Source organism: Cornus florida, unplaced genomic scaffold, assembly GCF_030987335.1.
Source record: "Cornus florida cultivar Cherokee Brave unplaced genomic scaffold, ASM3098733v1 CherokeeBrave_3.0.0_Hap2_Chr02, whole genome shotgun sequence".
Taxonomy (NCBI): domain Eukaryota; kingdom Viridiplantae; phylum Streptophyta; class Magnoliopsida; order Cornales; family Cornaceae; genus Cornus; species Cornus florida.
In genome coordinates, this window is record NW_026775572.1 from 101,387,825 (window position 1) to 101,413,920 (window position 26,096).

At 39.1% G+C, this 26,096-nt stretch overlaps 1 protein-coding gene across 4 annotated transcripts in view; it reads right to left on the bottom strand.

Moving 5' to 3' along the window:
* Positions 1 to 23,852, bottom strand: part of LOC132295507 (vacuolar fusion protein CCZ1 homolog B-like) — a 56,884-nt gene extending 33,032 nt beyond the window's left edge. Inside the window, exons 1-9 of one of the 4 annotated variants that reach the window (XM_059793801.1) lie at positions 23,610 to 23,851; positions 22,781 to 22,832; positions 19,985 to 20,187; positions 6,072 to 6,165; positions 5,188 to 5,371; positions 5,050 to 5,088; positions 4,831 to 4,940; positions 3,366 to 3,461; positions 2,663 to 3,118 (exon numbers count right to left, since the gene is read on the bottom strand). In XM_059793801.1, the coding sequence (XP_059649784.1) occupies positions 2,663 to 3,118; positions 3,366 to 3,461; positions 4,831 to 4,940; positions 5,050 to 5,088; positions 5,188 to 5,371; positions 6,072 to 6,165; positions 19,985 to 20,166 (1,161 nt within the window). In that variant the 5' untranslated portion in view covers positions 20,167 to 20,187; positions 22,781 to 22,832; positions 23,610 to 23,851. Of the gene's footprint in view, positions 1 to 2,662; positions 3,119 to 3,365; positions 3,462 to 4,830; positions 4,941 to 5,049; positions 5,089 to 5,187; positions 5,372 to 6,071; positions 6,166 to 19,984; positions 20,188 to 22,780; positions 22,833 to 22,968; positions 23,045 to 23,609 lie in introns of those variants that run through there. The other 3 variants (XM_059793802.1, XM_059793803.1, XM_059793804.1) reach the window with 3 other exon arrangements.
* Between the last annotated feature and the right edge of the window lie 2,244 nt (positions 23,853 to 26,096).

Here is a 26,096-nt window from a genome sequence, read left to right on the forward strand (position 1 = left end):
GACGATGGCGCTCACTTCCGAATCTCCACAACCACTTTCCCAAAAGAGCCTTGTTGAAAAGGGCCAACCTCCTAATGCCCAGACCTCCCAACAGAATTGGCCTGCACTCTTGCCTAACGAACAAGATGATACTTGAACTCCTCCCCCCGTCCACCCCAAAAGAAGTTCCGTTAAAGTCTATCAATGCTTTCAACTACCGAGATGGGAACCTGAAAAAGGGAGAGAAAGTATGTAGGGAGGCTCGACAACGTACTCTTCAAAAGAGTTAACCTTCCCACCCTTCGAAAGATACTGCTTCTTCCAGCGAGCCAGTCTCCTTTCGAATCGCTCAATCACAGGATCCCAACCTCCCACCCTCCTTGATGGAACACCCGACGGCAAAATCAAATAGGAGATAGGAAAAGAGCCCACCCCACACCCAAGAACTACAGCAAGAGATGCGGTGTCCTGAACCTCCTCTACAGGGACAAGCATGCTCTTTCCTACATTAATTTTCAAACCAAAAATTGCATGAAAACAAACCAGGACACACCTCAAATATCTCAACTGGGACACATCAGCATCACTGAAAACCAAGGTATCATCCGCAAACAGTAAATGAGAGATCTCCATCTGATGTCCCTAGTCTCTACCGACCCTAAAGCCCCTGATAAAACCCAGATCCACTGCCCTTCACAACCACCTACTAAAAGCCTCCATAATAATAAGGAATAAAAACTGAGATAGAGGATCGCCCTGTCTCAAACCCCGAGAGCTACCAAAGAAACCCGTAGGAGATCCATTCTCAAGAACAGAGATTCTAACTGAGGTAATACAAGCCTCAATCCACCTCCTCCATCTCTCTCCAAAACTCCCAAGCAGATACAACAGAAAGCTCCAACTGACATGATCAATAAGCAAGTAATCTGGCAACTAATTTGTTGGTTTAGACACAGGATTCCCCACTTGGTGAAAACATAGTCCTTAGCTCTAAACAAACATGATGTCTGTTTGTGGAGGTTTTAACGCTTAAAAGGAGTAGGAAATAGAAAGAAAAATTAAAAATTAATAAATAAATTATATATATATATATATATATATATATATATATATATATATATTAGCGATCACTCCTAGGATCCCTTGGGCATCCCACCTAAAATGAAAATTACATTATACAACAATGAATGAGCTTCAGAAGATTCAAAAGATTCACCAAACCGATCTCTCTATTGAGTTGAAGGCATTATGTAACAACATATAACTTTTAGGTATTCCTAAATCTATAGGATTTGGATTTAATATTTAGAAACTGAAACATTGACTAAATAAACCTATTTAGACCTAAAATTTTCAAATAAAACCCTATAACTTGTTCTAATGCATAACCCATGGACCACAACTAGAGATCACGTAAACAAGCTAAAAATTACAAAAATACACTCCATCATTAGTAAATTCATTCTATTAGTAGTTACAATATGTACCCTTGATTGCCACTTCTGTCCTTGTATATGTTCCAATGATTATGAACATACATAGTCTTCAACAGACACCACTCAACTCACTTTCCATCTTTATTCTCCTTTTTTTTTTTTGTCTCCGTTTATAGATTAAGCCCAATCAATCACTATAAATTCCGTCTAAGAAAACCAAGGTTTGTGGTCAAATAATAAACTGATAAATGGTGCTTAACACAAGGGACACAACCACTCCCCTAATGAAGTTTGCAAAAGTGCATCACATCATATGTTAAGTAATAAAGGTTAAAAATGGGTAAAATTTTCCTAGCAAGTGCCAACATGTCAAAGACAATATATTGAGATGCACTAAAATATCACTAAAATGACCTTGTTTGGTAGCCGTGTACCATATATGTGTAATACACACATAAAAATACATACAAAAACGTGTACCCTTGATTGCCACTTCTGTCTTTGTATATGTTCCAATGAATATGAACATAAATAGTCTTCAACAGACACCACTCAACTCACTTTCCATCTTTATTCTCCTTTTTTTTTTCTTTTTTTTTTTTGTCTCCGTTTACTAATTAAGCCCAATCAATCACTATTAATTTCGTCTAAGAAAACCAAGTTTGTGGTCAAAATAATAAACTTTTTTTTTTTTTTTCTCACATGCCTCCACTAAGGCTTAAACCGCTAACCTCCCTTTGGGAAGTAAGGGTCTGATACTGCTAGGCCACTGCCCGTTGGTGTCAAAATAATAAACTGATAAATGGTGCCCAACACAAGGGATACGACCACTCCCCTAATGAAGTTTGCAAAAGTGCATCACATCATATGTTAAGTAATTAAGGTTAAAAATGGGCAAATTTTTCTTGCAAGTGCCAACATGTCAAAGACATATATTGAGATGCACTAAAATATCACTAAAATGACCTTCTTTGATAGCGGGTACCATATATGTGTAATACACACATAAAAATACATACAAAAACGAGCACACATGCGCGTGTTCACACAGATACCAGTTGTAACACAGAGGCCAAACAGAACATACTATTATAGTTTAGGTTGAAGGATTTAGGCAGGGGAAAAAATTGTAAAATCTATCTTGATATAAGAAAATACTTGATTAGACAAAATGATTATTGCAACAACAAACATGCATACAAAAGCTCAACAGTAGAGATATAATAACCAAAAGATAGGAGACTAACATTTTCAATAACATGCTGCTTCACAATTGATACCACTTGCTCCCCACTAAGAATGGAAGTGACAGGAATGAGAAGTATTAAGGTGAGGTTTCTATGCTGATAAGCACAGAGATACATTTTCTCCTCTGTTTGCTGAAGCCAAATGGTTGTGGTGCTAGGAGGCAAACTACCAGCTTCTTCATTCCATATATCAGTGACAAGAAAACCATCCTTCCCTTTGGACCACTTGTCATGCTTTAAGGGCCTAACCACATGATAATTGCAATCTCCACCAGGAGAGATATCACTTGAATTATACAAATTATCCAAAACTGAACCAGAATTTGCCAATATAGACCCAGTGGCAGCATGAGATGATGTATTTCCTTTGCGTAAGTAGGACCAACTTACCCCAGAGGTTAGAGCACGTGGAGTCAACCTTAGGATGGCATATGTAAACAAATTAATAGTGTCATCCTGACAAAAAGTGAGAAAATTAGCTGCTAATACAATAAATACCCTTTGCATTGGACCATACAGAACTCTATCAATAAAATACCATTTGGATCTAGGCATCCACTCAACTTTCAGGTAACCTAGAAATGGTGTATGGTGATAGTGATGTATAAAGAAACCCATCAAGATGGGTAGGCACAATAGAATATAAATACCCTTTCAGGAAAGAATTAAAAAAATTGTAGAGGCAATAGAGATTGAACCATACAGGAGAAAGCGTTGTGGACACCAAAAGGTCCTGGAACAAGATCATTGAGTGGCATGATGAGTTCCCAGCAGATGACTCTAATACTCGAACGAGTGACTGCCAAAACCAGATGTAATCAATCAAATATGCACATTTAACATTTTAAAAAATACTTTAAATAGAAAAACAAATTATATTTCTCAAATCATCATCATCCTTGCCTTAATTTCATATGAATGGACTCAACTGAAATAATATATAGATAAATACATATAAAAGCCTGTCAATCATTCAGATCATGGGAGCGAGTGCGTATAAGTGGTTGATTCAAAATCCTTAAAGCTGGATAAGAAAGTTGAAAACTTAATGTGTTGTATCATTTTATAACACAAGTATGAAAAAATAATATTGAAACACAATAAAATTTATTATAAGTACCATAAAGAAGATCCCCTTCATCCCTTGATTCATTAAAAAAGTATGTGTTTTACTTGTAAATGAGAGCTCGATGATCAGAAAGAGCTAAATGTATCATTAATATTTTTGTCGTTCCACAGAAAAAGAGCTCAATGATAAATAATAATAAACAAATAAATAAGAGCTCAGTGATCAGAAAAATGGTGGCTCTATTACTTCTCTGTTTTTTTTTTTTTTTTTTTTTTGACCACAATGATATAGTTCATACCTTGCAAGAAATAAGCAACGTCGACATAGCACTTTGTTTTTTACAAAGCATTTAAGGATTTATGGATTTAAGACTAAAAAGAAGTAACTAAAGCTATTTACAGATTTAAAAATAATAAAAAATCACAACTTGGCAACACGACAAACAAATTGAAGAAGCAACTAAAGTTAAATGCTTATACTAATGGTATCACTTTTTGCCCGAATGCAGTAAAAGTTGGTTGGGGAGGCAACAAGAAGATTAAACACCAACGCTTTAATATTAAACACTGATGCTTCAATTTTGTACATCACCTCAGCCTAGAAGGAACGGAATGGCAGAATAGTTCAAAAGTTCAAACTAGTCCAAATTCTGGTGACGCTGATGTAAACTATCATACCATACAAAGTAAGAAGTGTTAATCAGTGCCCGCTACCCACAGGCACATACTGACCCAGTTGCGAACATATATCAACTAAAATGCAGAATTGATCACAGTATCAGACTACCAGTAATTGCAAAAGGGATGCCCCGTCAGTCCCAACACATATCCCACACAAAAACATGAGACATTCAGCTAGACATTGATGATCTGGGTGATCTCAACGAATTTCAAGCGAAGAGAAGCATCCGAATCACCAGTAAACTCCAATAAAAGTGAAGTCACAACGTGGCAAAAATGAAAGTTCCATCAGTTTTAAGGAGGAAATTTTTACACTAACATCCCTGAAGATTTAATAAGATTTATTCTTGACAAAAAGTGGAGAAGCTAGGTATTTCACGACTCAATTGGAATATGCTAGAGACTTCCTAAAGACAAACCTGAACTTCAATTGCAGCCTCCCGGCCCACAGTCAACATCTGTACAGTTCCACGCTCCTTTAAAGAGTCACGGAAATTTGGTAAATGAAGTTTCTTCCCAACAAGAAAATCTGCCTCAAAGAGAAAAGTTATTGTAAGGTGTGAGAAACAGCAACTTCAGCATTGCTCCAGAAGCACAAATCCAATGGAAATTATTTGATACAGCAACTGCAGCATTACCCCAGCAGCACAAATCCAATGGAGACCGCTTTTGAAATGCTGACAATTAGCGACTTACAATGAAATATTTAAACTACAGAAAACAGAAATGGTGATTTCAAGTAATCTTGAATGGAATGTGATTAAACGATGTCTTACCACTTAAATAATCCATAACAAAAGAAAACAAGTGAGAGCGAACAAGTCCTCCACCGGGTTCTTTATCAAGCAACGCTCTCATAGATCCATGAAACATCACAAAAAGAGAATGTACTTCCTTGAGAACTCTTCGTAGTGCATCAATCCGCCACATAGCTTCTGAATCCTTACTTTTTTCCACTACCTACAACAGGGTAAAGCACTAATCAAACCCAGTACCCAAAACAATTGACAAATGACAATATACATACTTAATCTACAAATTGACCTTGATATATTTTCTCATTAATGAAAATGTAAAAGTGGAACAACATAAAAAAGGCATTGAGCTGATATATGTCGAACACGGATGCCATATCCCCAGAGTGAATAGGAAGATATTCTTCAACTGACATGAGTTGATCTCTCAGAGGCACATGGGTACTAGAGAATATGTCAAGTGGTTGAACCACATGAATGGGCAGAAGTGAAAAGACATATGTCCTCATACATACTGCCTTTTGAAGGAAGTATCATGTGAAAAGACATGTCCTTGTACACACAGTGGATGTATGCATGTGTAAGTTCGGTATGCTCTGTGAATGAGTATACATGTGTAGTTCCCAAGGCATCTTACTTTCTGTGTAAGATTATACACCTACAAAGAAATATAAAGGAAGCAAGGAGTATGAGGCGAGTTCAGTAAGACAACGATAATGCCATTCTGGAGGCCAGGTCTAAACATATAAAAAGAAAAGGATATCCAAACCAAAGGAGGAAGGTTAAAAAATAATCTCTCTGTGGATGAACATATAACTAGTGACTATTCAACAATACCTATTAAATCAAACTAGTCAGTACAGTAACTCATCAGCAATATAATTCAGAATAGACAGATAACGCACCATCACCATCCAGATATCTGGTTCTGCCTCGTAAAAAACATGAGAATGCCTGTCTGCTTCTATGACCTCACAAGCTGCCTCTGGAGAGAAAATTCTGCAGAGAACTAATGACCTTTAAAAAACCAGCAAGACTAAAAATGCAAAACTTTCTTAAACACCAAAAATAAATTGTACAAATCCATTCTCCATAGCTTAAATAAAAAGAGCATACAAGGTCTATAACAGTAAACTTAAGGAAGCAGACTCTTAGACAATGGATACAGACTAGATGGTTGAGATGAAAAGAAGAGAACCATCTCTTGAGATGCTAAAATATGAGTATGCTAAAAATAAATAAAATGGAGCATAGTTAAATTGCCAAGGCAGCAAAAGATTCGGAGTGGAAAAGGAAGAAACATCAACGTAATCCTGCAGTGGTTCGTAGCATTGCAGATGAACCTTTCCCAACCCAAAATTAAGCATATTATGATGTACCAAGTCAAAGAATATTGTGAAGTTGTGGCCCGAATTTTATATTGACCCGAAAAATGGTCTTTGTGCACATTCCCCACCGAAGCCATAGGGGTCCGGGGGCAGTGCCCTGGGGAAAAAATTTATGACCCGTTTTTCTCTTGCGGGTCATAGACCTGGTTCTAGAATTCTCTTGTAGCCCAATATAAAAGAGCGGTTAGGGTTTGGTGTGTGTTACAAGAGAACACTGAAAACTGCAGGAAAGAGAGACAGAGCGCTAGGGTTTGGGGGCAGAAACTTATAATCTCCCAATTTTCACATAGTGAAATCTTTCGCTAAATCTTCACTATGAACGTAGGCTTACACCAAACCACATAAATCTTTGTGTTCTTTGTGTGTGGCGTGTTTATTTTTCTGCTTGATTCTAGATTGGCAATTGGTTCGTGGCGTTTGTCGTAACAATTATGATGATGTCTCTTTCATGGTAGTGACTTTGAGGATTTTCCACGAAGTTGTGGAAACTGATTACAGGCAAAATGACAGTGATATACGGAAGCATTTAAGATTTTAACATAATGCTGTCTACAATCACTTTTTTAATGGCCCAAGGTTCAAATTAAATAGGAGTTTGACTTATCAAAAAATAATAATAATAAATAGGAGTTTGGGTTGTGAAGATAAGATGATCATATAGCATTCTTAGAATTTTGCTTAGAAAATATGAGCTTTGATAACTATGAAGTATTGTTCTTCCACAAAACAGCTTGCTAAGTTTTCTGGCCAGCAATGAAGAGAAGTGAAAAGAGAAGAAATAGATGAAAATTTTCACTGCAGAAAAGAAAGCAAGCTAAATAACCAAGTAAGACAAAGAACCAAAAGGACTACAAAACTTGTATGGAAACTGACAATTAGAAAACTCCTTACAACAATACCATCCCCTACGATAATCAAATGTGACTCAATTATAAAAATAAAAAATAAAAAATAAATAAAAAGGAAGATTCATAAACATATGTAGAGGTAACACTCCCAGGTGGAATCAAACTACAAACTTAAGAAATCTTTTCAAATTTTAGAAGCTTAAAGAGTTTGAACTTCTCAACATAAGAAATTTTTAAAGAAGAAAACTTTCTAAATTTTATATAGGACTCGAATAATTCTTCATGAAAATAAGAACCAATAGTCCTTTAATGACCTAAAACAACACCTAAACTCAATACCACATGCAACTAAATTTTTTTTTTTTTTTTTTTTTTGATAAGTAATAAATGAATAAAAGGCGTTCAAAAGGGGAACGCGACCCTTAGTTGAATTTAGTTGCACATACAACTAAATTTTAAGCCCGTGCCTTAATTTCTTCAATTATATCAACCTACCACCACCCAAAAAACAAAAAAAATCAAATATCAAGATTCCTCATATTTCCTCTTTCAATATTCCAACTAATTTGCAATATCTAGTGTGCAGGGTGCTATGAGGGGAAGATTGGAGATAAACCTAACATTTGTTTTAAAGTTGCACAAAGTGACAATTCTGAGACTCAAAGCTAAGATTTTACACTTACTTACACTTTTACCATCACACCAAATAATGACTCCTGCTTTTTGATACTCCAACTGATATCAAGAATAGGAAGAAGAAGAGGAGGAGGAAGAAGAAGACACCCCAATGACAAAAATACGCCCTGAAATACTAAAATTCAACAAACTATAAAACTAGTATTCATGCAACTGCTACGACGCTTTCAATTGGACCAGAAGTCTTCTAGAGTGGTAAAGGGTCCAAAGTGTTACTTTCAGGTTAAGAAGCACAGAAGAAAATATGAGACATTGACATGGTAAATCTTTAAAATTTAGACACTAAATAAGTAAATTAATATTTTAGACTGTAATATAAAATTTATAACATTCTATGAATAGTCTTTTGGATTTTGTGGATAGCTTAAAGCTATAGAGTGGATTTTGGTCAGCTGTTTCTTCTTTGGGAACGCTCCCCTGTTGAGCGCCTTTTATAAAACCATACTTATCAAAAAATATATATATAATTTATAACATATAAATCATATTATCACTGCCACTCCTATATTATACAAAAAGATGCAACAGATACAACATGTTATCTGTATGCATAAGTAAAATTGTATTAGAAAGCGTTCAAAAGGGGAACGCGTCCCAAGAGCCATACAAATACCGAAACCAAAAAGGGAGTCCTATGGACCCAAAGAACCCAAAAAGTCAACGATTTCATCTAAAGATATACAATTTCTCCCCATAACCCAACTAAAAAGAGAACAAATAATAGAAAACTTCAACACTCCAATGGAGGATTCATCCCCATCAAAAGATCTTTTATTCCGCTCTTTCCAAAGACTCCACCAAACACAAAGCCCTCTAGTAGTCACGAGGATGAACAACCCCCCCCCCCCCCCCCCCCCCCCCACCGGGGCCCCTCCACACGTTAATCAAATCCCTTGAAGTCCGGGGCATAACCCATTGGAAGCCGAACAAACCCAAAATAAGACTCCAACAGTCATGAGCCACGGGACAATGCAAAAGAAGGTGATCCACAGACTCCCCATCATTCTTACACACACACCGGTTGACTATAATTTGTCTTCTGTTTCTCAACCAGAGTCAAAATTTTGCCCAAAGCTACAGTCCAAACAAAAAAGGCCACCCTAAGAGAAGCATTTGAATGCCAAAAATGGAACCGTGAAACCCGAAGAGGCGAAGAAAAAAGGAACAGACTTGAAAAGTCCCCTGCGAAGAAGGCACCCAAGTCAAGGAATCCGAACTAGTACCAATCCATCCACCTCCTGTCTATAAGAAAGGTCCAAACCAGTCACGTCGTCAAACTCCCAATCCTGAAAGGATTGCCGGAACCGCACATCCCAAGACAACTTACTGCTATCGAGTCGATAACAGTCAGCTACCAAAACATGTCTATCAACAGCAATCCTGAACAACCTTGGGAACAAACAATACAATGGGCGATCCTCGCACCAAGTATCCTCCCAAAACCGGGCGTCCCTTCCCTCCCGAACTCTTAATCTAATATGCTTAGAGAACTCATCCCATCCCTTCCCAATGGATTTCCACACCCCGACACCGACAGCAAATCTAACCAACCTAGATGACCATTCCCCTCTCTCCTCCCCAAAGCAACATGAAATAACCTTCCTCCATAACCCATGTCTTTCGCGACCGAATCTCTATTACCACTTGCCTTGGAGCATTGTGTTGAAAGGGGTCAACCTCCTAATCCCAAGACCGCCTAACTTAAAGGGCCTTCAGACCTGCTCCCACCGGACAAGATGAAATTTAAACTCCTCCCCCATGCCGCCCCAAAGGAAGTTCCATTGAAGCATCTCAAGTCTTCCAACAATAGAGGAGGGGATCTGGAAAAGCGAAAGAAAATAAGTTGGAAGACTGTACAATGTACTCTTCAACCCCCCCCCCCCCCCCGCGCGCCCGAAACACTCTATCACCAGGTCCCAACTTCCCATCCTACGAATCACCCAACGGCAAGCCCAAGTAAAAATAGGGAAGGAGCTCGTCCCACACCCTAAAACCGCTGCAAGAAAAGCCACCTCCTAAACCTCTCCCACAGGAACAAGCACACTCTTACCCACGTTGACTTTCAAACCTGAGACTGCCTGAAAGCAAACCAGGACACATCTCAAATATCTTAATTGGGACACATCTGCCTCACAGAAAACCAGAGTGTCATCCGCGAAAAGCAAGTGAGAGATCTCCAACTGTTGAACTAAATCTGGACCCATCCTGAAACCCTGATAAATCCCAAATCCACAAGCCTTCTCATCAACCTACTAAGAGCCTCCATAACAATAATGAACAGGAAGGGGGAGAATGGATCCCCTTGCCTCAAACCACGAGAACTGCCAAAAAACCTAGATGGAGACCCAGTCACCAACACAGAAAATCTCACAGAGGAAACGCACGCCTCGATCCATCTCCTCCATCTCTCTTCGAATACAAAAAATTCCACCAGACATGATCATAGGCTTTCTCAATATCAAGCTTACACAAAACTCCAGGAACACCGCTACTGAGCCTATAATCCACACTTTCACTGGCAATGAGAGCGGAATCCAGGATCTGTATGCCCAATGAACGCATTTTGAGATTCAAAGATGACTCCGTCCAGAACCTCCCTCAATCTTAACGCAAGGTCTTTAGCAATAAGCTTATAGATACACCCAATCAGACTTATTGGTCTAAAATCCTTAACGTTAAAAGCACCACCCTTCTTAGGAATTAGAGCAATAAAAGATGCATTCAGTGACTTTTCAAACATCCCATTAGAATGGAACTCATTAAAAGTGCCCATAACCTCCTGTCTCACCACCTCCCAGCTCTCCAATAAAAACCTCATTGTGAAACCATCCGGACCTGGAGCTTTGTCACCATTACAACTCTTTAAAGCCTTCAAAACCTCTTGCTCTGCAAAAGGACTCTCCAACCCATCCCTATCCACAGCTAATATAGAGTCAAAATGAAGGCCATCGAGCCGTGGCCTCCAACGTAAAGGCTCAAAGTAGAGCCTTTGGTAGAAAGCAACGATCCCTCTACGCACCTCCTCCTCCGTACTTAACACCGTTCCGTCCACACAAATCCGCCCAATATGATTACCCCTCCCATGGGCATTAACAGTTCTATGAAAAAAATTTGTATTACGGTCTCCCTCTTTGAGCCATAAAGCCTGAGATTTCTGTCGCCACGAAATTTCCTCTATAACAGCAATCTCTACAATCTCTGCCTGACAAGCTGCTCTCCTATCACGTTGAGACTGAACAATACCACCCACCCCTTCCAATCTATCAATCTCAGCAATATCAGCGAGAGCCGTATTCTTTCTCCACTCTAGATTACCGAACACCTCCTTGTTCCATCTTTTGAGTTTGTTCTTCAGGAGTCGAAGCTTTCCTGAAAAAATAAAACTCGACGTTCCCACCACCATGTCCTCCTCCCACCAAGACCGCACTTTCCCCTGAAAATCAACCGTTCTAAGCCACATGTTCTTAAATCTGAATGGAGTACAACGAGGTCTCAATCCTCCACAATCCAAAACCAAAGAATGTGGTCCGACGTCATCCTAGCCAAAACAGCCTGAACTGCGTCCGGAAACTTCTCCTCCCACTCCCCATAAATCAATAATCTATCCAGGCAGGAAAGAGTGGGCATCTCCCTACCGCTGAACCATGTAAAAGCAACTCCCTCCAATGGAAGGTCAATAAGCTAATGTCCATCAATAAACTCCAAAAATTGCACCATAGCTGGAGTCCATTGACCACCTGCAGATCTCTCCGATGGGGACCTAACCACATCGAAATCCCCGGCCACACACCATGGAAGAGACCACAACCCCTTCACCACATTGAGCTCCTCCCACTCAACAAACCTACTTCCCCAAAGGCTCTTAACCACTCTATCGGTCATTGAATCAATCTTCATTTCTTGAAGGCACACCAAATGAAGCCCCCATTTTCTCACTTCCAACTTCACCACCTTCCTCTTACCCGGGTCATTGAGACCACGGACATTCCAAGATAAAATTCTTAGCTTCATGAGGAAACATTAACACCCACCTCTCCCTCCCCCCTCCCTCCCCCCTTAGCACTTCCCCTTTCCTTCTCCCCCCTATCTTCCTTTCGTAGTTCACGTTTGAACAAAGATTTCTCAACTCCCTCTCCCCTCTCCAAGAGGGGGGAATTCTTTTTCCTTCTACTCCCCCTTCTAGAGATCTTTTTCATCTCCCCTCCACCGTAGCATGAAGAATCAATAAGGCCTGGTCCCGATTGCCCTTGCAAGAGACACCCAACAATTCGCTAGTGACCCCGATATTTGCCATCACCCATTCCTTGCCAATATCACCACAATCCTGCCTTACAATATCACTGTCCATACCCTCCGACCTCACAACTGCCAGTGGATCAACCATCCACAGATTTGGGTGACCCTCCTCCACCCACAAGATCATGTCAAGAGACCTGCCCTGCTCAACCCTGCTCCCGTCAACATCACCTCCCTCGGGCTCCTCCACCTCATCAACACAGGACATCCAGTCAACTACACTGTCCACCCCACCTTCCTATACATCAAAGTAAGAATCCGGATCATTAGTGAGCACATCATCAGACAAAAACATGTGCTTCTTCAATTCCTTGACCAACAAAGTAGCTGATTCATCACTAAGGGTAATACGAATATCCTTGCCAACACAAACTGTCATCTTTTCGAGCAAAAGAACCGTTTAAGGTGTCTCCAGAACATCACCTTTGGGTAAACAAAGACTTATTCCTTCCTCCCTGCTCAGTTGAGGCTCGGCCAGCCCACCCAAATCATCCCCAGACGTACCATATTGAATAGAAGAGGAAAAGTCAAAGCAGAACTCATCATGCCTACACAGTTCCGATCAATACCCCCCATCAACAAGCAAACTGACCGTCCCATCCCTTTCGGGCAGCCCAAAAGCCCCATACCTAGTAAAATCCGTATCAATCACCTCATCTACAGAGTCCACCTCCACCACTGGCTATAACATCCAAGACATCAACACCATCCCATCAAAATCCTCCCCCACAACACCCCACAAGGAGTAGAAGAAGAAGAAAGAGCAGAAAGAGAGCTCCGAGAAAAGGAGCAGGGTACATACCACGATCTGAATGATTAACCTTGTGGGCGACCCATTTTTGCTCGTCTTTTCTAGTCCATCTTTTACCGAACTAATGCGATTTAATCGAAGATTGACAATCTTCCTTGATGGATGAACAACTGCCATCCTTGACATCACACGGAGAGCCTAACTGAAGCAGTCCAAATCTGTTACCAGAGAGCAAGTTCTAACAGCACTCACCGTGCCAAAACTTCTTCGATATCGAACCAGCACCCTTCTTCTTGTTCACACTCACCTTTGCCCAATGCTCCTACTCCGATCGCGACCAATACCTTAAGTCCGACTTCTGTTGTGCCGAATCATGGATAAGGCCTTGAGAAACCCTACTGGGCACCTTAACAGAAGTTGGGCTGGGCTGCAATCCATTGATAGAAACATTTAAGCACATGTTTGGGCTGCACAACTCACCACCCTATCTCTTATGTGTTTGTGTTTGGACTTAGCTTGTGCAGGCCCAGCATAAGAGGTTGGACCAAATGACTTAGGCGTATCACAATCGACCTAACTTTCTGAAGCTCTGTCAACCTACGATCCAATTTACACAAGCCCATGCTATCTAGGCCCAATCCCACCAGGCCCACCAGATGCAGAACTTAAATATCCCTACTCTCACGTGCCCCTTCACGTGTAGAAGCAGCTGTCATCCACTTGCAACAGGAGGCAGCTGACCGCCAACCACGTGTCCCGCTAACGTCTCTCCCAATCCCACTCGCCTTTGGCGCGTTCAACTTCAAGCGTACCTGTCCTTGAGTCCAACAGTCCTCCAGATCCGTCTTCTGAAACTCCGGCACATTCCCAAACCCAAACCCAGTCCCAGGCCTGCGAGACGGTCGCTTCCTTCTTTCTGACACCACAGGTGGCCTCAAACCTTCACTTCCGACGCAGGACTTGGAAAACGACACAAGGGATGGAGCAATTTCTTCTGTTAATGAAATTCTGAAGGCCCAACACCTGTCCTCCACGATGATGGACTCCGGGATCTCGCCGCCTTCAACCACAGTAATACCAATCCTCTCTGTGTCGCTCATTTCATACGCCTCAACATCCCAAAATCCTCCACATAAATCCCTAATTGCAACAAACAGCTTTTGACACCATAAATGCAAAGGAAGACCGTACATGATGACTCGTCGGTGATTAGTGTTCTTTCTCAACCCAAAACAGCCAACCCTGTAACACCATAGGTTGATGAACAGCTGCGCGTCGCCCCATGTTTTCTTTCCCCTATCTAATACCTTATGTGCCTCCTTAATCTATAGGAATCGAAACAGTAGAAGACCATCTGCCAGAGAAGAAACCCTAACCCCACACGAGATCCTCCATGTCTTCGCAGCCCACTTTTCAATCTCCTCCAAAGATCCCACATCACTGATAAATCTCCAAAAAAGTAAGATTTAAGTATCAATTCGCGAGTGGAAGTGTTATGATTGTCCACCCTAAAAACATGCCCTCTGAATGAAGATACACACTCCACCTCTCCTTGTAGATCTAGACAAGGGAGGCTTGCGACCTCCAAAAATGACAGTTTCTGGCCATCAGGGGCTCTCATGCAAGCAACCAAATGAGAACAAGGAACAAGAAACGAAAAACACCACTGAAAAGCAAAGCACGAGAGAGGAAAGAGGAGCGTAAAGAAAAATAATAGAGGATTTCACCGGAGATTATGACTCCGATGACTGGTCAGAGTAGTGAACTCAGGCCGCATCTCTGTTACGACAGACTTTCCTCTCCTTAAGCTTTCAGACTATAATGGTTTTTTTCCTAGTTGGGTACTCACACACACATGCCTCCACAGAGGCTCAAACCCCTAACCTCTCTTTGAGAAGTAAGAGCTTGGTACCGCTAGGCGACTGGCCTGTTTGTCAGACTATAATGGTTTGCTTGTGATTGATGCATTTCTCAATTTGAAATTCTTTGTTGGTATCTCTTGACCGTCAATTTTCACTGCATCTCACTTTCTAGTTTTGATAAAGTTGCATTCCAATGTATTCTGTATGCATGTACTTATATATAAATGCATATAATTTGATTACACTCCTCCTATTTTCTTGTCCACGAATTAAATAAAACTTCTTATATCTTTTGGTTTTTATAATATGGCAAAACTTCATATAAATGTTTAATTTGATTTTTATTGCAATTATACATTTTTTTCATGATAAAGGGAAGTCTTTTTTTCTTTTCTTTTTTTCCCGATAAGTGTGATAAAGGGAAGTCTTATCTAATGTTCAAGATTCCTTCGTCAAAAATTAGCACATGTTGACATATTTTAAAATTAGACACTTCCAAGATGTGTCCGACACATGTCCAAGAGTGTTGTAAAGTGCCAGTATTTAACACGAACACGAACATAGCTTATTCTTAAAAGTGTCTATACTTCTTTAGATGTAATGTCCCCCTAAAGGATGAGACCTTCGTAACCAAGCAAAACCTATTGTCTCATCTTTCTGCTCCGGAATAAACTCAACCACGTCAAATTAGAGGCTTGACTAGAAATGGTATCACCATTAATGTGCTTCAAAAGAAATGCAACAACATCCATTTAAGATTTAATTAGGCAACCCTTTAGTTGGCATAAAAACCTTATCTGAATGTCACCATACTAAAATGCATGTGTCATTATAGTCACAATGTGTCATTCATGGTATATGACTACAAATAAAAACAAATAAATGTTTGGATGATGCTATTTCCACCCAAATCTTCTCTTTAGCCTTCTTTTGTGAACTGAAGAGAGGATGTTGCAATAAATAAGGTCGGTTCTCCCTTTTCATCATTTTTTACCATCTCTCTTTTCTGAGCCCATATTGTGTTTCATCAAGTTCCTTTATCAACCATGTACTTCTTTCCGTCCCAATATTATGTATAGAAATAAGCTGTGTCTTTAAAGGAGGATTGAGTGTGCTCACTGCTCATACAATCCATTGCGACTCCCTTATAGGAATATTATGTCAAAACTATTATTTCAAATGATAAACTATTGTATAGAAATTCAAATATCAAACAATAGATTGGATTTCAGAAGAGTTTGGGAGCTCTTATTTGATGGGGATGCAGATCATATTAGGAAGAATAAGAGAAGTTATCCAAGGATGTTGGCTTTGTTATAGGTGATGGTCAATAGAATGAGATTCTCAAATCAACATGGTGTTGGATTCCCCCAAAGAGGTTTTCCTGGATCACTTTGACATTGCATCCAAGAAGAAGCATTTATAAGGGATGATCTCATGTTCTCAAAGAAGACTAGTGTACGAGCCCTAATTATCCTATGGATACCTTTTCCTTTTTTTTCTTCTTTTTTTTTTCCTGGAGATGTTTGAAGCTCTCAGCTACTGCTGCTAAAGGACATTTTGAAGTGGAGGCCTAATAGAGGCGGCATATTTGGGGTGCAATCATTTCGATGTATTGTGTGGTGATTGCTTTTGGTTTTCGGAAAAGCTATTAGTAGGCGTTGAAGTGCCTCTTAGGTCTCCATATTTCATGTAAGGGTGATATTGACTATTGAAAATCCAGGGCTTATGTGGAAATGCTTCCAAATTGGTTTTGTATATGCCAAAGCAATAAAGGAGACAGTTAGCCATTTTCGGATTTGCAATTAACATTTGGAGTATGCTGTTTAGGTTTTCGGCATGCATTGGGTCATGTCATGGTCAATACCAAAGCTAAGATTGTTGGAAAGAAGGTGTGTGCCAATAAGATAGTTGGGCAAACTCTGAAAGCAATAATTTATGTGAGGTAACAGGCGCACTTCTGAGAAGATAAAGTTTATATACATAGCACAAAGAAAATGATGTTACATTATAATTTTATATTTCTAGAAGATGGAGCTTAATTTTGTATGCTTTTGAATACATCGCCTGCTCCTAAATGCATTTTTGTTTAGTTTTTTTGTTTAGTTTTGTGTGATATTTTTAGTATACTTTTCACTAGTCAAGAAAAGGGAAACAAATTATAAAATAAGTGAAAAGTCTATAGGTTGAAGCATCATTCTTTTGTGTGCGCATACACTTCCTTGACCTTGGTTAAAAAAGCACCAATGCACATGTTAAGAGAATTGTAGTCTATAAAAGCCCCAACATCAGGGCAATTGCAATAAGTTTACCGTTGCAATAGCACTAAACATCGCGTGATTACAATAAATTATCCATTCTCTCCACTCTTTTTTGTTGGGTTTCAGAAGAAAGGACGTGAAAAGGAAAGGTAAGAGAGATTTTAAAGGATGTCCAGCTCCAGTACCAAACCATTGTCAAATAGCACTCACGATTTCAAAATAATGCGTAGTGGTTTGTAAAAGGATAGGGTTGGAATAGATTAAGTTTGATGTGTATCAGATGTAGTCTTTCCATAAATTAACTTGCTGGATTATTTGAAAGCAATAATGAATAGGAGTGGAATTAGAAGAAGGATTACAACAGAGATAGAAGGCAAATAATACTAGTTTCATCTTTAGAACTTAAATTCCAATATCACTTCTGAGTTCTGAATTCACATTCTGGTACAATAGCATTATCAAAGATGCCCAAAAACTTCCGAAACTTGCCAAGAGTTTACATAAGTTGACAATTTGAATATTTCTTGGAAGGCCTAGCAATAAAGCAACCCAAAAACCACTCCTAATTGGAATTAAACTAAAAAATGATCCCACAAAAAAATAAAATCTAGAATACAAAGAATCAAACAAAGAGCTGGTAAAAGAAAACTTGACAAGGACAGGCGGATCTCAGTTGCTGACTGTTATTGGCTTGATAGCGGAGGGCTGACTTGGGAAGTGCACTCTGTGAGGCCTTTCGGGGATTGGGGGCTGCAGGCCATATTTGAGCTGTTGGCAATTCTGTATCGCCGTCAGGTGGACGGAGAGGGGACTCGCGAGTGGGTTTGGGTGGCTTCCTCACAGGGGAGCTTTGAGGTGCGTTCATTTTACAAGAGGCTGGTGGGGCCTCAGGGACCTTTTCTCCCATGGTAGGCAGTGTGGCGCACCAAAGCTCCCTGAAGGTGGCTACTTTTGGGGTTGACGGAAGCTTTGGGGCAGATTCTGACGATCGAAAACCTGAGAAGGCAGGTTATTGTGAATTGCTGCTACATGTGCAAAACGGATGAGGAATCTATGAAACATCTCCTTTTGTACTGTCTAGTGGCTCGGGATTGTTGGGTCTTGCTTTGGGGTATGTTTAGTGTTCAGTGGGTCATGCCGTTTTCCACGTTTTCAGTGCTCGAGGCTTGGCACGGTTGTATAGTAGGGAGGCCAAGTTCGAGATGCTTGGAGGGCAGCTCCTCTTTGTCTATGGTGGGGCTTGCAAAGAGTGCGAAACAGGAGAACTTTCGATGGCAAGGAGACTCCTATTGGGGAGCTTAAATTTTCTATTGTTAGCTTGTTATTTTTCCGAGTTTTGGGAAGGAGTTGTAAATGTCATGGAGTTTATGGATTTTGTCAATATATTGAGAGATTAGGGGCCCCATTTGGTCCTTGTGTAGTAGTTTTTGTGTTGCACTCCCCATTTGAGCGCCTTTTTTTAAAATTAAAATATATATATATATATATAAATATACGAATATTGGAAGATTTGAGCTCTCTTTACAATTTGCATGCTATGCAAAATTCTTCTTTCATGTCTTTGTAAATTTGAAGTGTTCACACTCTTGGACTTAGCCCTTTCCTCTTACAAAATTTCTTTGAAAATAAAACAAAATTATCACTTTCCCAAACCAAGAAACTTCAAATACAGAATTTTGGCACCACAAAAATTATTATATTTCTAACTCAAGCTTCTATGGATCTTCACTTTCAATGTTTTCTTCTTTTATCAATCACTTTCTTTTTTACACTTCTTTCTAAAGATTTAATCTGCATACACATGCAATACATAGCACATCTTCCAAATGACAACTTAACTTGTGCATGGAGCATTTGGTTCACACAGCATTGTACCTAACAAGCTCCAACATGAAGTAGTTAATAGCTTCGAGGAGGATCCTTGGTATGGCAAGAAGCTGCTAGAGAGTCTCTTTCCAAGATTGGATGAGATTGTGGTGGATAGGGCTGGGTTGGTCACTTACTGCAATCATCTTGCATGATTGGGAGGCAGAGGATATGGTTGAGTTTGGCATTGATTTATCGACAGCCAGTCTTGGGGGAGAGGATGGACTAGTGGGTTTTGGGCGGGCACGAGCCATGGGAGATTCGAGGTGCGAACGTTCTATTGCCAGTTGAATCAGTAGATGGATGTTTAAAGGATATCCTTTTTGTGAAAAGGAATATGGTGCTCGAAAGCCCCCTGAAGTGGCCTTTTTGTGGTTGCACATCAGCTCTAGAGCGGATTTTGACTGTTGACAATCTGAGAAGGCGGCGTCGGCAGATTATTTCAATTGGTGTTTTATATGTAAGAGGGATCAGGAGTCAGTGGATCATCTCCCATTATATTGAAATCCAAGGAGTAAGGACCAAGCTTTACCAAAAAGAAGCAAAAGATATGAAATCTTAACTTAGTAGCGAAGCAAAATAGGCAACAAAAAAATTGTAGCAGAATAAATTTCCATGAGTAAATAAGACATATCATTTCTGAGTAGTGTCTTTTCTGATTATTTGAAGCCAACCGCACCCAAAATATATATATATATATATACACACACACATATATATATACATGTCATCACACCATAGACAATTTTTTGCTTAGGTTTCATCTCTTTGTTTTCAGATATGTACTACAACAATAGTTATAAAATAAAATAAAAAAGATATATACTACAACAATGAAGCTACTGCTCACCTTGTAAAAGTGATAAGTCCTTCACTGAGCCCTATCACAGAAAGTTGTGTCGAGAACGGCAAATCAGCAGGAAAGAAAAATAAAATTTTGTCCAGCTCCTGCCCTTCATGTTGTCCCCTTCTCAAATCAAATATGCAAAATTTTATTGCTTCACTAACAGTAGCAACAGATGACAAGCCCATTGTTCCTTCCAATTCAAACACCTGCAAAAATAATATACTACCATAAGCCAACCAGCTAGAAAAGAAACGCACTAAACAGTGAGATGAAATTTAGACAAACTGAGACACAGGTTTTATCATTCACATATATTTTGAGAGTAAAACCAAAAAAGGCCATTCGACAGATTTGAATACAAAATAAAGTGGCACCAACCAAATCTTTGAGAAGCAGAGTATCAGATGTCCAAAAACGATTAATATAATTCTTTTAAAGGTGGGCTAAATAAAACACTGCCGACATTGAAACTAAAAAAGTAAAAGCACCTCATATCATTCACAGATTCATGGTATAAGCACCACTAACTTGAAAGTATTCAGCTCAGCAGAGCTTCTATGGGAGTGAAACTCCACAACATCCAGCAGTTCACCCGACAGCATTTTTTTTGCAGACAAAATAATTTCCAATAAATTTCTGAAACAAAATATTTTTGCTTAAATGCCAATTATGAACATGGGAGATGGGCCATGTATCTGCAGTTAGCTTTGAGGAAAAAGATAATCCCTGTGCCTAAAAGCATAAATAGTTTGTATTTTTAGATTCCTCATTAAATTAAATTCAGTTATTGTTTCTTGTAAAGAAATTATGAAGAGCACATTGGCGAGTCTTCCCACATACTTTCTCTGTCCTTTTTAGATCCCGGCCACCGTGGCTAAAAGGATTGAAAGGCCTCAGCAGAATTTCCTTTAAGGCAGGGTGGGGGACCATCTTGTTCGTTGGGTGCAGGTGTTCAGGCCTATCCAGTTCGATGGTTTGGGTATTAGGAGGGTGATCCATTGAATAGGGCTCTCCTAGGGAAGTGGCTTTGGAGATTTGGAGGGGAGCGACATCAATTATGTAGGAGGGTCATCTCTTGCCGTTTATGGGCGGAGAGAGGTGGGTGGTGATCCCGTGTGGTTAGATCTCCTGGTGGTGTTGGGTTTTGGAAGTTTAATCGGAAGGGCTGGGATGAGGTTTCGAAACACATCAGATTCAAAGTTCAAGATGGCAGGGACACTCGGTTTTGGGAGGACGTTTAGTGTGGTGAGCATCCATTGGCTTGTTCGTTCCCTAGTGTAATGGGTGGGCACTTACCCAATGACCCAAAAGCTTAAGTTATTGGGTAGTGTTGCATACCCACCTATTTATACCCCTTTCACTTTCCATCCGCATCCGATGTGAGACAAATACCCTTTATAACATTCTCCCCCACCCGAACTCACAAAGCCCTCATTATGGTCGGGTCACCCTACCTACTCGGGTGGCTCACCCGGAAGCCTTTCGGGCTGGGCACTTGGCGTGGCATCGAATCAAGGATTGAATCTGACTCTGATACCAACTGTAACGGGTGGGTGCTTGTCCAATTACCCAAAAGCTTAAGTTGTTGTGTAGTGCTGCATACCCACCCATTTATACCCTTTTCACTTTCCATCCGGATCCGATGTGAGACAAATACCCTTGCAACACCTAGACTCTTCAGGATTGCCGTGGATAAACATGATTAGGTAGCTGACTGTTATTGGCTTGATAGCGGAAGATGTGCATTTTCGGCGACATTTTCATGATTGAGAATTGGATGATATTTCTAACTTTCTTGCTCTGATATATAGAGTGGTGGCCCAGATTCCCTCTATTCGATGCCACCTTCCCAGGGGAAATTCGAGTTTCGGGCCTTTTTTGTTGCCTCTCGGGTTTCTAAAGACTAATTTCCCTTGGAAAAAGGTGTGGCGTTCGAAGGCTCCCCTCAAAGTGGCATTTATCGTTTGGGCTGCAACTTAGGGCAAGATTCTGATACTTGAGAACCTCAGAAGGAGAAGGCAGTTACACTTAATTGGTGCTACATGTGCAAAAAGGATGGTGAATCAGTAGATCACTTGTAGTTGCATTGCCCTGTGGCTCACGACTGCTAGAATTTGATCTTTGGCTTGTTTAGCGTGTAGTGGGTTATGCCCTAGACGGTGAGAGGTTTGATTAACTCTTGGAGAGGGTGTGGGGTGGGCTCTCACGCTCATCTTTTTTTGGAGGGTAGCTCCTCTATGTGTTAGGTGATGCATTTGAAAGGAGTGAAATAGCAGATCTTTTGATGGGGAGGAGTCTCCCATAGGAACTTTGAAATTCCATCTTATTAGCTTCATTTTTTGTTGGGGTATGGGCAGATATTGTACATCTATAGAGGAGATTTTTTATTTCTTGGCCTCATTGGGTCCTTGGGATCCCTCTTTTGGCTTTCGGCTTTGTCCTGTGTATTCTTGGGACGCATTCCCCTTTTGAATGCTTTCTTTACTACTTTACTTATCAACAAAAAATAATTATGTTTCACTCTCTATTTATAATAAACAGCAGTGAAGCTATGTAGAAAGGACCCAATGAATTTGTTTATTTCTTTTAGAATTTGAAAATCAGTAAATATACTTGAAATTTCTAGGATGGTTTGTTTTGTGTATAAATTTAAGTAAAGATGTTGTTTCTATCACGAAATGAATTTTCTCAGAAACTGCAAAAATTCGTTATACAGTAAATTTCATTAATTTCGATGAATTCAACTTAACTAAAGTAATGACAATATTTACTAAAAGATCTTAACAGAAATTAACTCACCTATTTCAAGATTTTTTTTTTTAGATTTTGTGCCCCGAAATCTCAAAGGAACCTGCATAGAGTTTCAATTGCAAGTGAAAAGATTTAATCAAATCAGCATAGAAGAAGAAGAACAACAAAAACAGTATAATATATCTGTGTGTGTGTGTGTGTGTGTGTGTATTGAGAGAGAGAGAGAAACAGATTACTCATAGAGGAAGAATGTGATTCCTTGCTTGGAAACAAAGGAAAGGAAATACCAAAAATGTTATTCCTTTGAATGAAACTCCAACCAGTACATGTTCTTGAAAATTTTGAACTGAGCCATGGAGAGAGAGAACCTAATTAAAGAAACAGAGAAAACTTCTAAAGAAATCTCTGAAACTCTGCTTTCAACATTGGAAGAGCACTAGCATACAGCATGCTCTCTCTCTATCTAAAACTCAGTGTTTCTCTCTCTAGAGGTATGTGGGTATGTCGTGGATGGGATTGGGAGCTTTTTAGTATCAATATTATGGCTGTAAATAATTGAACCGAACAAATTATCAACATATCAGAACCCAAATATAGGTTAAAATCTAATTTACAAGAAACAATTACCAAATTTAATTAAAAGAACATAGGGGTCTAAGGTAGAGATCGAATCACATGAAATTGTTCAGACCTTCAACAGCAAATATATACATATATATGCACACACAAACACACAAGTATTTAAGTATTGCACTGTCCTCTTCGCATTCTAAACCCTAAAATCAAGTTTTTTTTTTCTCTTAAGGAAATGAAACAATAGATGCATATACATATGTAGATATATAGAGAGAGAGAGAGTTGGAGGGAGGGTTCTTACAACAGAGAGGATGAATCGGATCTGTGAGAAGATGGACGAAATCTGTGTGTTTGTGTGTGTGTCTGATTACGGCCGACACCGATACTCAACTGACCAGAGACGCCTAAGCTGTTCGAACCCAAACCAAAAGTCAAAACCAGAACCCCCACTATAGAGACTCACCCTCACTGGATTTTGCATGTCACTCTCGCTCGTTCATAGATTCTGAAGGTCTCCTTGTTGCTCATTTAAAATGGACGTCATATATGCCCGTGGTTTTTATGTTCTTGCACTTCACCTGGCAAGTTAGACTGAAATTTAGCCACTAAAATATTTTTTTAATTTTGGGTTTTTGATTGCAGTAAAAATATTTATAAAATATGTATATATATATATATATATATATTTAAGATTTAATAAAAATAATTTACTTTTGACAAGTTATTTTACACGAATCAGCCGATGGACTCGACCTAAATTTTTGTTAAATATCAAAAAATAAAAATTAAAAAAATACCTAAACCTTTGTCAACTACCGAAAAATAAAAATCAAAAATATATTTTACCTACAAAAAGAAAATATTTTACGTCAAAACAAACTGATTTCTTTAATTACAGATTTGTTCTTTTGCTGATAGATAAAATTAAAAAATAAAATAAAATAAAACCTTTAAAAGAAAAAAAGGTGAAGTTAAAAAAAAAAATAATGTGCAAGAAACACCCCGCATTTTAAAAAGTGTATATAAATCCCTATATTTTTTTAAATTGGCAAATTGTTAGTGGTCAACAATTTTGACCAATTTTTTTATAAAAACTTCAAAATACTCTTAAGGATATCTTAGGTATTTCAGTCTTTAATTTTTTATAAAAACTCCAATAATTCTAAAATATTTATAAAACTCCAAAACACCCCAATAATCCATTTTTTTATAAAAACCTCAAATAAAATTTATAAAAATCCCAAATTTTTTAAGTGTGTCTTTTTTTTTTCTCAATGGCATTTTAGGTATTTCAGTCTATGTAGTTTTTTTTCTTTTTGGTACTTTACTTAATTAAGAGCCTTTTTACTGGATTAAATGATGTTTTGATTGTTTGGACAAATGTTAGAGCATCTCCAACCGTTGTTGACGAGTCTCGTCCCTTCCTCTAAGTGATTAAGAAAACGGACTTTTTAATGCGAGAGGTCGCTTCGCAAGGTCAAAATATGAATGTGGTTTCGGAAGCCTTTCTAGTCAAATTTACATTTATAAAAACCACTACTACAACTAATGACGTATAGCGAGTAGGGATCGTCCGCAGGGATTATACGTGTTGGAATTTAACTTCGACTCTGGCGTATCAAAAGATTGCAAAGAGAGGATTGGTTGTTTGATTACTCTAGAAAACAATGAAATTAAAATGCAATTAAAGTAAACTAGTGAGAGATATAGATTTAACAGATATGAAAAGAGGTCTTAGGGTGTTGGAATCACCACTAAGCTCATGTAATTACCCACTTGATTTCCATTAATGGGGAATACATTATTGCAATCTAGATGTAGCCACAAACATAAACACAATTTACATGTAAAAGTGTGAACTATTTAATGCAAGAGTGAATTGTCTACATAACTATTGGACCAAGAGGGGGGTGAATTGGTCAGTTTACAACTTCTTCTTCTTTTCACTTAAGTACAGATATATATAACAAGTTAAGTTAACTAAACCATATGAACACAAGATGTACAAGGAAACCCTCTCAATAGGAAAAAACCTTGGTTCTTGGCCACAGCTAATAAAAGCCTCCACTAGTTGTAAGAATCTTGTTACACACTCAGCTGTCTCACTCTCTGCACACACCCTTGTACAAGAATAAACACTAGTTTTCACAACCAATGCTCACACACTAGCTCACCCTAGTGCACACATGCACTCCCCCTATCCTAAGCAACCTTGCTTGGACTCCAAAGCTCTCAATAGCTAAATCAACAATGGGGTGAGGTATCAAAGCCTCACTACCATTTACAATAAGGTGTCAACACACCTCTTTTCTTTGCACCACAAGATTAGATGGAATACATAGTTCAAAGTATATTACACAAGAAACACTAGTTTCATTTCTCTGCATCAAGAGGGATATAACTGTCAAATTACAATGCAGCTTCAATGGTAGCTCAAACTAGGTTTCCACAACCTTCGTTGCACCAAAACTAACTTGCTTGAATGGAGTACACAATTAGAGAAGTAAGGTAGATTAATAATAGCTCTCAAAGGCAAACACCCTAAAATGAAGGGCAAATAGGTAACTTCACATTGCAACCCCAGGAATGGCCTGCAATTGACTTCAACAGCTCTGTATAGCCAAAGTACTCTTGCATAGAACCTTCCTCAATGATCTCAGCAAGGTAACACAGATTTAAAGCTCAGTTGAACAAAACCCTAAAACCAATGGTATAATGGTAACCACACAATGTAGCTTCAGAAATGATCTGCAATTGTCTTCCATAACTCTCAATAGTTTAGATACAC